Raw genomic sequence first — 13,839 nt, 5'->3', positions numbered from 1 at the left:
CGTTGAGGTTACGGGGTTTTGTTGCATTCTTCCTCATTGTAAACATACAGAATCTTTGACCTAGATGTGTGTGTGTATATATATATATAATATGCGCGCGCACACACACATATTTGTGTATATATGGACCTGTAGCATATGTATCCCTGCAAAGATATGTATTAAAGGCGCATTATGATATTGGATAAGGATCATAAAGGGACATTCCTTATGTCTTTTATTTGCTGGGAGATAATTGCCTGTTCTGTATGTTTTGTATTTGGTTCTGCAGAAGCCGAGGGGATGTTCCATGGAGTTAATATTTTGATTCGTAACCGGATGACCGTGGGCTGTATTTAAAAATACCCTTTTGTTTTACAGTTCTTCAAAATGACGCAGTTTTTGCCTCCCAACTTGCTGGCACTTTTTGCCCCGAGAGACCCCGTCCCGTACCTCCCACCCTTGGAAAAACTGCCACATGAAAAGCATCATAACCAGCCCTACAGTGGTATTGCTCCGTATATAAGAGAGTTTGAGGTTAGTGCATTAATTTTATGAAATAAGTGAACGTGTCTGTGTATATATATATATATATATATATATATATCTATCTCTGGCATTGGCTAATTGCTCCGTTTTTGCATGTAGGACCCCAGAGATGCTCCACCTCCGACTAGAGCAGAGACTCGGGAAGAGCGGATGGAACGGAAGGTACGTTGCTTTTTAGAAGAATGCTGTGCTTTAAAGTTTGATTATTTTGCGATCGTATTGTTGGCGGGATGTCTGTAATTTTAATGTCATTTTACAGAGAAGAGAAAAGATTGAGAGAAGACAGCAGGATGTGGAAAATGAATTGAAAAACTGTAAGTGCGCTCCTTGATATTTTGTCTACTTATTTATTGCTTTAAAAGGAAGTTATTTGAGTCCGATAGAAACGAAAGTATTTATCACCTTTTCTGTTTTGCTTTTCAGGGGACCCCCATAACGACCCGTACGCTCAAGGTGATGCCTTCAAAACGCTGTTTGTTGCCCGAGTGGTAAGTTACCTGACGTTATTGTTACCATTCTAACCCAACGTGGGGTGTTTACTTTTATGTAGAGATTTTGTTCCTACGCAATATAAAAATGTCTTGTGACTTTGTTCATGCTGGTCTGAAGCGAAGAACTACAAAAAAAAGCCTTTAGTCATCTAACGCTGCAATTTTTTGCCGCCTCTTTCTTCCCAGAATTACGACACAACAGAATCCAAACTCCGGCGAGAGTTTGAGGTGTACGGGCCGATTAAGCGGGTACGTATCTTATTACCGAGGTGCAGCGTGCCCTCTGTAGCTGTCCTGTCACCGTTGGTTTTTGTAAGTTGTAACGAAGTAGGAGGTTTAAGCGACTGTTAATTGTGTATTCTTTACTTTTAGATTCACATGGTGTATAATAAGCGCAGTGGAAAGCCTCGTGGATATGCCTTCATTGAGTATGAACATGAGCGAGATATGCACTGTAAGTTTCTCTCAAAATGTTTACTTTTTAGCTATATTGTTTTAATAGTATATTAAATAACGCTGGTGAAATACCCTTTGTATTGAAGGGTGTGTTTGCAGAAGGTAAGTCATTTAAAATGTGTTCCGGTGGGTACCCGAGTTCCACTAATCCCACCAGTACATCCAACAGATTGTAGTCTTCGGGGGGCTTCGGTACTTCTTGCCTTTGTCGTGACCATGCGTTCAGTGATCGACCAAAACAATTTCCTCTGACTGCACCAGACACTCCGCGGCTTCCATAAACCTGAACTATTTTTTTGTGAGGTTCGCTTTTTTATTTTTACATCGGGCTAACAGTGTAGCGATGGCACAGATTATTTTCTCAAATAATTTGGGATTATTGTAATCCGGGTCCTGCCAGCCATGGGGTAGAAGTAGATGGGCAACAATTTCACACGGCATCTTCTCATAAAAGGGTTATGCATTAAATTGGAAGCGCGTCCCGGCTGTAGCCCTCGCAAGGCAGAGCTTTGCGCCCCTTTTCCGGTACATCACGTGTTGTGACCCCAACACATACAGATGCCTTGGTTTGTTCTTTAATCCCCCTTTTTTACCGTTGCCCATCTTTGTATTTTTAAAGGGGTTTTTTTTCTTTGTTTTAATAGAAACAAGCTATCTGTACAAAGTACAATGTGAGTGGGGTGTATTAATTTTGTGTTCTTATTGCCACTGCAGCCACCACTGTGATGGCAATTGTCACTGCTGGCTTGCAGCTGATGCTAATGCTTCCCTTTACAACATCTCATTGTATGGTTGGTATAAGGGTTTGTATGATGGGTAAGATTTTGCAGTATTCACACACAAGACACAGGCTGTATATACATCACCCCATCCATTAGTTCTAAGTCATACTGGACAGAAACAACCGTACATACTACAAGCACCAGACTGACTTGGGTGGGCTGACGTATCTGCGGACAGAAACATGTATTTTTGAATCTGTTGCTGACAGATTGTGGCGGAGTGACGTAAGTCTTAGCCGTGCTCTGCCAGCGACGCTCTGACTTTTTGTAGGTCACACGAGGGTCTGCCCGGTATACTGTTGTATCTATCGGGTTATATGGCAGCTTTCTGGACGGTGGAATAGTCTGTCGGTACGTCACCAACAGCGTGACTGGGAAACACATGCCTTGTACATGGAACACCTCATGGGTGAACAAAGAATAACATTAAGGACTATAGAATTTAAGCGGTTTCTTACATTTAACAAGGACAGGGAAACACTGACGTAATATCAAAAATGTCTATTTTTCTAATATCTCCGAGACTGATTTTTATTTTATTTTTTAAAAAATATATAAAATTGGCTTATAAATGCCGGTCAGTTTGGTTTTCCTGATATAGAACATGAATTAAATTAATTTACTAGATTAGAGATGTCCCAATCCGGTCCTGTTGGGTTGACCGTATCTTTTTAGCGTTGCCGAACAATCCCGATCGTTACTTTGTGGATCTAGACCGGCTTGGACACCTCTGACCTGTATGAATAACATGTTAAGATAAAATGACTTGGTTTAGCATTGATTCTGGAGTGAAGATACCAATAACGCAGGGAGTCTAATTTAAGCAGCATATAATGTAGTCAGGTGTAGGAAAGTTAATGATAAGCAGCCCAAATTAACAAAATAAACTTAATTCCATCTTTTTGATCTTAAGGCATCTTCCAACCTTATTGTCTTAAAAAAAAAATGCCTGTTAAGTTTCCAGTACTTGTAAGCGTTTTATTATAATGCAGGGTAAGTGTTTTGAGTGAAGTATAATTAGCGAAGAGGAAAGGAGTCTAGGCATATAATTGTTTTGTAAATGTAGCTGCTCGTTTGGAGCAGATAAGAGTAAAGCGGTGTGAAGGTAAGGCGGTAGGGCCCAGGTAAGCCTCCTCAATGGGACATCCTTTTTGACTTCTCATTGGCGTATGATGCTTCAATCAAATAGTCAGGTAACGAAGCACCCAACCAACGGGCAATGGTAACTCTTCACTTTCTAAAGGACCAAGCTGAAGACTGTACTTGGATGCAGTGGGGTAGGTGTGGGGAAGCAGCCCGGTGTGTGCTTGTCACGGGCGGCCGGGCCCCGGTCTGTAGTGTTAACGGTGCAAACGCCCAACGAGGCCCTTGGGACCAACTGCGTGACCTTGAGCATTCCCATCTGGATAAAAGTACCAGCTCGCTTTCCCTTTTCCCCCTTCCCTTGCTTGTTCTATACCGACGTTTTTAGGAGATCCTTCTCTTTCCCCAAACAGGTCCCCCCCTCGTTTCATTAATACGTTTCTAAGATAAAGGGTTTCACCGTAACTCAAAAGGTTCCCCCGCTGTTAGCGATAGCAGCAAACCATCCTAGTAGCGGTTTTGGAAATGCATTGTGCTCGGCGCTCTAAAGACGCCAGAGCTGTTAAGGACCAGGCTTATCTTGCGTGAATGCGTATGAATAACGAATGGGACATTTTACGTTCTCTACCATCGTAAGTATCCGGGGCTGCTCGGCTCGCGTTGAAAATGGCCAAGTAAACTAAACCCCGTTCTCGGTGTGTATCGTGCAGCAACGGTGGCCCTTGAAGTGCTTTCCGTGATGTTGCGTTGAGCGGCTTGGTGACCGTGTGTCGGGACGGCATATGCGCAGAGCGAGTTCTTGGAGGGTATTTGCAAAAACGTTAGGCTATCCTGGCCTATCGTGCTTTAATCCCAAGGCAGTGATTTTAAGCACCGAGACTTTCCACATTATTGGCTCTTGGAGATGTATGTTTTTATAAACCACCAAAGTACTCCGATTTCCGCTCCTCCCGTCTTTAAGAAGTAGCCTTTGTGGCCGTTTTTACGTAGGCAGCTGTAAAGAACGATCCCCGTTATGTGCCCTTTGTCAGCCGAGGCAATCTATGTGACAGATATCAAGATCCCCAGCTTTTGCCGTTCCAAGCCTCTTTAAAACACGGCCTCCTAGCCAGAAGCGGCCGGCCGCGCGGCGATGGCATCCATCCTTTTCTCCCCGTCCGTCATAAAAACACAACACACGCCCCAAAGGGTTTAAGCGGCTGAGGCAGGTAAGATAGACTCTCGGCCGCGAGAAATACAAGACTTTCCAAAACCCTGTAAATTCAAAAGGAACTGCCAAGATTCCAACATCCATTCCCGAGATATCGCCACGAAATTCGTTGAATTTGAGGCCGTTATTTGAATGGTTTTGTAAGTAGTTTGACCAGGTAACTTTTTTTATTTTATCTTAGCGGTGTCGTCTAGTTTAGGACAGATGGGGGGGTTTGCCATGGTCTTCGGACCCCCCAGGTGTGCCGTGACGCTTGGTAACTGTCTGGATGCAGGTTAAGGAACATCTAGTTAGTTTTGCAAGGATCCTTCAATAACTACCGTTCTTGATTTAACCTTTTTTTCCTTTCCAGCAGGGGGGTTATTGTGTTGGGGGGGGTTGTCTGGGAAAAATGCTGCTTTGTTGATTAACACCAGTTTTAGAGGGCACTAGTTCACCCCGTTTCTTCCCCTTTTGTCCTAAATTTAAACCACCGTGGAATCCTGAACGAAATGTGAAGAAGCGGCTCGTTGAATCTGATATCCCCCCCCCCCCCCCAATAAGAATTGTCGCCCCCGCCAGCAGCATTTATTTCCGGCACTCTTATTCATCGTAGATATATGCCTTGATATCCTGCGTACTCTGTCTGTGAGGGGTTATGAAGCGTACTTGTGATGGGGTGGGGGGTTATCCGCGTGCATTGGTGTTAATTGGCTATCGTTCCGCTGTTCTGGAAACGTTGTGTTGCAGCTGCATACAAGCATGCAGACGGGAAGAAAATCGACGGGAGGCGCGTGTTGGTGGACGTGGAGAGGGGACGCACGGTGAAGGGCTGGCGACCACGCAGACTCGGTAAGCTGATCTTTCTGTGATGGGTTTGAACGGTCAGATAAGACCAAGGACTGTCCTGTCCGGAACAAAACAGGTGGGCCACCCAGAGTTATCACGCCTCGTCAGGATTAGTAAAAATAGTTTCTAGATCATTGTATAGTGAGCTAACAATCCCTTTACGGTCCGTCCACCCGATTACCTTCTTACCATAAACTTAAGAAAATAAAGCTTCAGGTTTCTTTCCACGGGAAGGAGTTCCATTTTGTTTCTATACTTTACGTAACTTTTTTTTTAATTATTCCTCCAAGTTTGATCTAACGAGATTCTCCCTTACGTTGCCTCTAGGTGGTGGTCTGGGTGGCACGCGGCGAGGTGGAGCAGATGTCAATATCAGGCACTCCGGGAGAGACGATACATCGAGATATGATGAGAGGTGAGTCACGTGTTTTCGTATCGGTGAAATGTATGGGAAAACATTTTATTCAGACTGTAGAGGTGAAATGCATCGGGTAACTGGATCCTCATGCATAGCTTTCTAAATTAGGGAGAAGGGGGCTTAATACATCTGACCTATTTGTTAAACCTCTTTAATATTAAGCGTTTTTGGGTGGTCATTTAAATGGAGTTGGTGTAGCCCCTGACCTGAAACACTGGGAGCCATCCACTTAATGTTTTTTTTTGTTTTGTTTTGTTTTTTTATAAATCAGGGATCGTGACCGAGAGAGGCAACGGGACCCCACGGAACGAAGCCGAGAGCGCGATAAGGACCGCGAGAGACGCCGGACTCGTTCCAGAGAGCGCAGGAGAAGAACCAGGAGTCGGGAAAAGGAAGAGAGAAAGCGTAGCAGGGAACGAAGCAGGGACAAGGATAAAGATAAGGACAAAGATAAAGACAAGGACAGGGAACGCAAACGTAGGAGTCGTAGTAGAGATCGCAAACGTGACCGTGATCGCGACAGAGAGAAAAAGGAGGAAAGGGTAGATGGGGAGGTTCCGGAGGCCGAAGCACCTACCGAGGATCTCCAGGCTGGCGACGCGGGTATAGATGGCATTGAAATAAAACAGGAGCCAGAAGAGAAGGGCAGAGATCGGGATAGAGAGAGGGACAGAGAAAAGGACCGGGATAAGGACAGAGATCGCGATAGGGACAGGAGGCGAAGTCACAGAGACCGGGACAGGGACAAGGACAAAGATAAGGACCGGGATAGAGAGAGGGGTGATAGAAGAAGAGACAGAGACCGGGATAGAGAGAGGGACAGGGATCACAAAAGAGATAGGGACAGAGGTGACCGCAGTGAAAAGCGAGGTGAGGAGCGGGTTCCGGATAACGGTATGGCCCCGGAGCCGGCCGAGGAGACCAGCCAGGACATGTACTTGGACCAAGAATCGATGCAGTCCGGAGATGGCTACCTATCCACGGAGAATGGCTACATGATGGAACCTCCTATGGAGTGATGATCTTGTTTATCCCGAGGAACAATCCTTCCTCATGGACTTTATCTTCCACGGCCAGACTTGTGTGTGTTCGGGAGCCACCATTCGCAAGCTCTGCTTTCATTCACGGCGTACAACTGGACATTTTTGGGGATATTTTATTTCAAACTGTCGCGTAACCAAACCAAGTTATCTCAGTTTTTTTTTTGTAGGTGGGTATATTTCCAATTTGTGTATCCATTGTCCTCTTTGAACTTGTGTAAAGTTGATTTATTTTTTTTTTTTAATCCACAAGAATAAAAAAAAATCAATGTTTCGTTTTTCCCTTAATTTTCTTAGTTTTGTCTTAAACGTAATCTTTATTTCTGTGAATTTAATTCTTACGCGTTAGTTCCAGGGGCTTTAAGATGATAGTATGCATAAGAAGACAGCGGCCAGGGAATAAAATCTTGGTCCGATACTTTGCGTCCACGTTAACAACGCAGCGCCTCACAAAAAGATTGATTTAAATATAGCTGCCGTTAGGCCAAGGAGCTTACGCTTCGCTCAAGCGCCCCTCCTCTAAAACGCAATCCGCTCGGTGACCGATTCATCTGTATGTGACAAACGGGACCCTCCAGGCCTTGTGTGTCGGAAATGGTAGGATTTTAACTCGCTTGAAACCAGGTTCTCGGGGTCGGGAGCTTAGACCTGGAATTTATTACGAACAAAACCCGTAATCGGAACATTAAAGATCGTTTCTCAAACTTTCATTCCGTTCCGTTGCATTTATATAGCGGACTCCGTCGCGCTGCTACGTGGAGGGGAATAAATAACTGGCGTTAAGGCTCACATGTTATCAGACATGGCGTACACGCGTGTGAAGGCCCTGTAACTTTAACACGCCAGCTGCATTGGGTACAAGTAGAGGCCGTGTTCTCAATCATTCACCGCTCGCCGTGCCGTTCCAACAAGAAAAGGGCGAGGATGGGGAGCGTTTTGGCGTTTGGAACACGTAGGCAGAAGAAAATGTAACCAAAGCGAGGAAAGGAGACACAATAATCCTCACCGGAGAACGCGGACTACGCCTTATTGGGACTTCTAGGGCTCGATGGAAATGACGCCTTTCGGTCCCTCCGACGCGTTAAAATTATATATTAGATGATAAATACGCAGGATTATAGCGGATGTAGTTTTCTGTGTTACAGCGACGTTCAGAAGGCGAAGCACAAAGATCCGTTTTAGTATCGGAGATAATACAAAGAAGTAAGCGGTTATCCAATGAGATACTTTGTGAGGTTTTGTTTGGCTCTTATTTGGTTTTGCTAACTTTGTTACTCTTTATGCTCCGAATTGGTGGATTATTAGGATTTTAATGTATTAAATATAAAGATGTTACTGAATGTCTTTTGGGGCAAAGCTGATGTTACTGTTACTGTCAGCTTTTGGTTTCTAAAACAGGCAACAGAAGAAATCAATGCAGGAACAGAACTCGGTTTATGTGCTGTGATAAAATCCGCAGTCCAGCAGAAGTGGTAGAGGGTAATACAGTGAGGGTATTAAACATGCATGGGATAGACATACGGCTGCTGAATCAAAGACGGGAGTGACGGCTGATTAAGGTTTAAGTCATTACAGCGGGAGAAACGGGCGACTAGACGGGGGCCGATGTGCCAGCGGATGCAGGAGGCGTATGGGGGATTCACGCAGCATCATCCCTGCATCTCCGCCGAGCGGGGGCCGAGTCCTACACTCCACCTTCTCCTGCACAGCTGGGGGGGACTCCTGGTCACATGACTGCTGCTATTAAGATGGCAGCTCTATCCGAGCCCTTAGGTCTGGAGAGAGGTAAGTGATATGATGCATGTTGCAGGGAGTGCGTCTCGTGCGATGGATCCCCGGAGTGCGGCCGGCAGGAGAAATGGTATCCCGACGCCTTTCCTTTCATGCTGATGTCCCTTCTTCCTCTCTGGCCAGCGACCACCACCCATCCATCACTTATTCATGGTCCCTCTTTTCATGGATATACCCCACTCCCACCCTTTAATCCCACTCGGCAGCCCCGGTCCTTTCACGTTCCATTTGCCCCCTCCATCCCAGACTCCCATTCATCCTGATCGTTCCTTCATTCCCTCACAGTCATTGTTCTCCATTCCCTGGCTTCATTTTGCGTGTATTTAACGTTCTGCGCCTTTTTTTCTACCCGTTAAAACGTCTTTGGCTTTTTATTCCGCAGCCGGTAGCGTTAACTCTTTCCTGGCCGTGCTATTTCACGGATGCTTTTTCTACAGAATCAGCTTTTCTTCCATTATCCTCGTCCAGCTGAGCTAGAAATGGCAATTTGTTGCATCATTAAGCCTTTTTACCTGGGGGGACGGGGGGGGGGGGGGGACCGAATGTGTTGAATGCACCAAATGTCTGTCTGGTGGAGGGGTACTTTAACCCTTCGAGAACAGAAGATTGAATAATGTCACAGTCTAGATAGAAAAGGCTCAAAAACCTTGGCGGCTAGAAAAAAAAAACATGGAATGCGAATTTGATTTAGAATTGATTATTATTATTATTATTATTAAATTGTATTTATAGAATATATATATTATAGAATATAGAATATATATATATATATATATATATATATATATATATATATAAATAAATAAAAAAACTGTAACATGAACAGACGTTAATGGAATACTGCTATAGAAAGAGAAAAGGACCCTGGTCTTGTGAGCTTACAATCTATTAGGGGGTTAAGAAGGGCTGAGAGTGAAGGGGTGGGGGCCTGTATATCGCAAGAGGTTACGTAAGTATTAAGGTGTTGGTCAAGAAAATCATTTTTTTCCACTTATTCCTGTTATACACTGTTCCTTAACATATTTAGGGCTTTATTCACTAAACCACGAGCCACGCAGTGGGCTGATGACATCACTCAGGACGTCACCATTCATTATAAAGGGTCAAGCGCAGAGAGAGCATGTCCCCAGATGAAAGGTCGTTCATTTTCTCAAGGTGAAATGATATATATATTTTTTTTTGGTGTGGCCCCGGGCCCTTTAGATGTGTCCCGCGCCATCGAGCTGCTGGAGAGGCTGCAGCGCAGCGGAGAGGTGCCACCACAGAAGCTGCAAGCTCTGCAGCGCGTCCTACAAAGCAAGTTCTGCTCGGCCATCCGAGAGGTCAGTTCCCGTTCGCAAGATACGTATGTCACCTATGCCGATGCCTGTTTTTTAGCATATATATATATATATATATAATACATTTCACTAATTTGCCAAAAATAATGTTAGATCCTCTGTTAACGCATTTCGCTTTCCAGAATAAGGCGTTTTTAGTCCTTTTTTTCCCTTTATTTTTGTTTTCTCCCCAGGTTTACGAGCAGCTGTACGATACTTTGGACATCTCAGGGAGTGCGGAAATAAGAGCTCACGCCACTGCCAGGGTAAGGCGAATGTTTCTCGCCGGCGGAATGCGTCGGCTGGCAGGTTTTGTGAGTGGCGGATCAGTAATGTTTTAAAAACGATGAAACCCCCCCAGAGGACGGAAGGATATGACGGATCTGCTAAGGTTTATCCGTTTAACACGCTAGGTAGCCGAGTTACAAACTGCATGGTGATTGGCTGGTGTAAGTCAAGAATGAAGAATTATTGCAAACCCGCAATATATAAAACAATAATAAATAAATAATAATAATAATATTGTATTTTCTGTTCAGGCTACTGTTGCTGCGTTTGCGGCCAGTGAAGGACACGCTCACCCGAGGGTCGTGGAGCTCCCGAAAACCGACGAGGGCCTGGGATTTAACATCATGGGGGGCAAAGAGCAGAACTCCCCCATTTACATTTCACGGATCATTCCGGGGGGAGTCGCGGACCGCCACGGGGGGCTGAAGCGGGGAGATCAGCTGCTCTCCGTGAACGGTGTGGTACGTCCCTTCGCTCTCGTACACGGGTCCGACGGCAAGCTGCCAATGGCGGAGCATTAAGACTTTAACCCTTAAAGGAACTAAAACGCTTATTCCGTGACGTAAGAATTCTAGTAGAGTGATGTCATGTCAAATATTAACTCTGTAGTGTCTGCAGAGCCCCCCGTAACCTTTCCAGTATATGCCTCATTTTAAACTTCAATGATACATGTATGATCTAGATTTACACGTATGATCTAGAGATTAATGTACCGCTGCTTTAGAAAGGCGAAGATCAGAAAGACCTCCGCCATAAGCCGAGACCCCCTGACGTAGGATTGCCCGGAGTGCTCGGAGTTAGCAGGCTTTCCGTTTCTCTCTCGTTCCGCAGAGCGTGGAGGGCGAGCAGCACGAGAAAGCGGTGGAGCTGCTGAAAGCCGCGCAGGGGACGGTGAAGCTGGTCGTGCGTTACACCCCCAAAGTGCTGGAGGAAATGGAAGCCAGGTTCGAGAAGATGAGGACAGCCCGCCGCCGGCAGCAGCAGAACAGCTACACGTAAGGGAGAAGAGCTTGCACTCTTTGCCGCGTCACATTGACAGACGTATACATGACTTCGATGGGTCTGACATAACTAGAACCGATACATTAGGTGAAGAGGGCTTGGTTTGCAAGCTGACAATCTAGAGACATGCTGAACATGTTTTACTTTTACGGTAAATGTTACTTTACTGAGAGGGTGGTAGATAAGAGGAACAGCCTCCCAGCAGAGGTGGTAGAGGGTAATACAGTGAGGGGACTTAAACATGCATGGGAATCTAAGACGAGACCAACGACTGATTAAGGTTCGAGTCAGCAGGAGATAACGGGGCCGACGGATTCTATGTCTCAATGTAACAAATTCTAATATAATAATAATTAACAATATTTATTATTATGATTATTATTTGTATTATTACTATTATTATGATTATTATTTTTATTATAATTATTATTATTTTTATTACAATTATTATTATGATTATTATTATTACTATTATTATGATATTTATTTTATTATAATTATTATTATAATTATTATGATTATTATTTTATGATTATTATTATGATTATTATTATGATTATTATTATTATCTTTTGGGCTAAAACAGAAAACTCTTTATGTTTGGAAACATTTTACAAATTATTAAGATGATAAAACGTTGTTACGAGGGCCCTAAAATGTTGCGTTAATCGGTTGATCACGAAAAGCTGCGCATGGATCTCAATAAATTTTTAAGAATCCATTTCTGTGAACAGACACGGATACTCGTTACCGTCTAACTTGTGCTGTTTTTGATCCGCAGATCCCTGGAGTCTCGAGGGTAAAGGATTTTCGGAAGAAGTCTAATGTTCTCCAGGCGCCTCTCTATTTATTCATACAGATCCCCCCCCCCCATCTCCTATGTACAGTATTTATTTCGTGTTCATATAGGAGTGTCTTGACGTGTGTGAACGTGCAGATCACGGTGGACTAGTCCTACGGTCATTAAGCCCAAGGGTTTCCGTCAGCCTCTAACATTCGAGCCCGAGAACGTAGAATTCCAGATGTTTGTAGACACGCCGGGCTTTTGGAATCGATGCTAAGTAGTAGTAGCTCTGGGAGGGCTACAGCTAGTGACAGCTCTCCCTGATACCCCCGTTATTGATGTTCTGGGCAGAGACAGGGTGGTAAGGGGCATGAGAGGGTATTTGGGGGTGAGTTGATGGGACAAAGGTGTCCTAGACATGCGGTCCAAAATACTGATCAGCGAAGAAATGCATTCTAAGGGTTTAATATTCAAATATAAGCAGCTAAAAGGAGTAAAGGATCCGTATCGTGCTCCGCAATCAGATAATTCCTCCCCGAAGACATAGAACTGATAATTGGTAGAATGGAGCGGTGAAACGCGTTGGGCGAGGAAGACTCAATACGGAGAGGATTACGTTCTGATACGTCTGATACGTTCGGGGAATAGGCTGAAGAGCTCACATTTCTTCCTTTATTATCATTATTCGGGATCGCTTTACTGATGTTTGGCCCTTAGAGGACTCTGTAGTTCTGGGTAGTCTTCCTTTCACATGTTTGGCCTCCTTGCGTGTATTTTGTGTCTCAGGCGTGTATCGGTTTCGCTGTGTGTTACCGACTCTGTGCCACTTACTGCCACCCTAGGCCCTGCAGCACAAGATGAGGTCCCCTAAGGGTCTTATTCTCTAAGCACAGCCGACTGTTGGTAGTAGTGATTCCAGGGATTCCTCGCCCAACTTACTCCTGGTACAAAGTTATACCGGCACCACCTGATGTCCCCTTTACACGGTGACACGTATGAAATCTACACATTCCGGGGCTGCGTTTAAATTGTTGCTGCTCTGCATGGCGTATTATAAGTGATTAAACCCCTCGATCTCCAGTTTATTAACCCACTGTGCACCATAGAGTTGAGTGATGCCCTCAAACTATACCAATAATTGAAACCGTTTAATTACTTATCTTAAAGGGACCCTGTTACCTAAACGGCGTTTCTTAGGGCATAAAAAAAATATAAATTGAGTTGACTAGCAGGCCAGGAATAAATCGGAGCTCCGTGCGTAACATACGTGAATCTACATCGCGTAAAAAAAAGTGGATAAAGAGCCGTTTGGTTAAAAATGTGAAATGTTTTGTTATTGGCGGTTTCTGAATAATTCTACTTGAAAAATATACAGAGCTTCCACTTTATTATCCAACGGGGTTCCTTTAAGAGATCAAATGCTTTCTAGGATTGAAAAGGTTAAAAGCTATGAGTGCCTCCAGCACCCAAATAGTTAAAGCACTCGTTTTCTGTATTCTGCACTGTATATGGCGATAAAGAAATAAAACGTTACCGTCCTGTAACTGAGGTCTGCGTCATCGACTGTGTATGAGAGTAATAAGAGTCCTGATCCCCGAATCGGGTGAAAAAAAAGCTGTTTTAATATCATTGCTTTTCAGCTTTATGCAGACAGATGTAATCAGTGATTTTCTAATCGCCGGCTTTAAAGGGAACAATAATAATAAATAATAAGCCATCAGGGACGCTCAGAGGCTCCTATTAACATATTATTACCGGGATCTGTAGGAAGCCATTGAACGATCAGCAGAGGGCTGGTGGCTCCGCGGCGTGGGGGGGG

At 44.4% G+C, this 13,839-nt stretch overlaps 2 protein-coding genes across 3 annotated transcripts; both read left to right on the top strand.

Annotated features, from left to right (window-relative positions):
• The first annotated feature begins 369 nt into the window (after positions 1 to 369).
• LOC149273424 (U1 small nuclear ribonucleoprotein 70 kDa-like) lies at positions 370 to 6,948 on the top strand. The gene is made up of 9 exons (XM_089506351.1): positions 370 to 516; positions 628 to 690; positions 788 to 842; positions 952 to 1,016; positions 1,206 to 1,268; positions 1,392 to 1,473; positions 5,280 to 5,381; positions 5,706 to 5,793; positions 6,068 to 6,948. Exons 1-9 carry the CDS (start codon positions 370 to 372, stop codon positions 6,813 to 6,815), a joined length of 1,413 nt encoding a protein of 470 aa, XP_089362477.1. The 3' UTR covers positions 6,816 to 6,948.
• Positions 6,949 to 8,584: 1,636 nt separating this feature from the next.
• LOC149273423 (protein lin-7 homolog B-like) lies at positions 8,585 to 12,039 on the top strand. 2 transcript variants are annotated; one of them, XM_089506346.1, is made up of 6 exons: positions 8,585 to 8,621; positions 9,831 to 9,949; positions 10,141 to 10,212; positions 10,486 to 10,695; positions 11,066 to 11,229; positions 12,018 to 12,039. In XM_089506346.1, the coding sequence occupies exons 1-6, from the start codon at positions 8,585 to 8,587 to the stop codon at positions 12,037 to 12,039; spliced, it is 624 nt and encodes a 207-aa protein (XP_089362472.1). The 2 variants fall into 2 exon arrangements, with proteins under 2 accessions (XP_089362472.1, XP_089362473.1); XM_089506347.1 differs by lacking the exon at positions 10,486 to 10,695.
• The last annotated feature ends 1,800 nt before the right edge of the window (positions 12,040 to 13,839 follow it).

Source organism: Sceloporus occidentalis, unplaced genomic scaffold (genome assembly GCF_023333645.1).
Source record: "Sceloporus occidentalis isolate IW3139 unplaced genomic scaffold, rSceOcc1.0.p SCAF_377, whole genome shotgun sequence".
Classification (NCBI taxonomy): Eukaryota; Metazoa; Chordata; class Lepidosauria; order Squamata; family Phrynosomatidae; genus Sceloporus; species Sceloporus occidentalis.
The sequence above is the reverse complement of the archived record's forward strand: the minus strand, read 5'-3'. Positions and strand labels throughout refer to the sequence as shown.

What these genes read in the sequence shown, in the direction of transcription:
- LOC149273424 (XM_089506351.1), top strand. Translation starts at nt 370, where the DNA reads ATGACGCAGTTTTTGCCTCCCAACTTGCTGGCACTTTTTGCCCCGAGA. An exon ending in ACATGAGCGAGATATGCACT is followed by an intron (nt 1,474 to 5,279) that starts GTAAGTTTCTCT and finishes GTTGTGTTGCAG; the next exon opens with CTGCATACAAGCATGCAGAC. An exon ending in ACATCGAGATATGATGAGAG is followed by an intron (nt 5,794 to 6,067) that starts GTGAGTCACGTG and finishes TTTATAAATCAG; the next exon opens with GGATCGTGACCGAGAGAGGC.
- LOC149273423 (XM_089506346.1), top strand. Translation starts at nt 8,585, where the DNA reads ATGGCAGCTCTATCCGAGCCCTTAGGTCTGGAGAGAG. An exon ending in GAGCTCACGCCACTGCCAGG is followed by an intron (nt 10,213 to 10,485) that starts GTAAGGCGAATG and finishes TTTTCTGTTCAG; the next exon opens with GCTACTGTTGCTGCGTTTGC. An exon ending in CAGCAGCAGAACAGCTACAC is followed by an intron (nt 11,230 to 12,017) that starts GTAAGGGAGAAG and finishes TTTGATCCGCAG; the next exon opens with ATCCCTGGAGTCTCGAGGGT.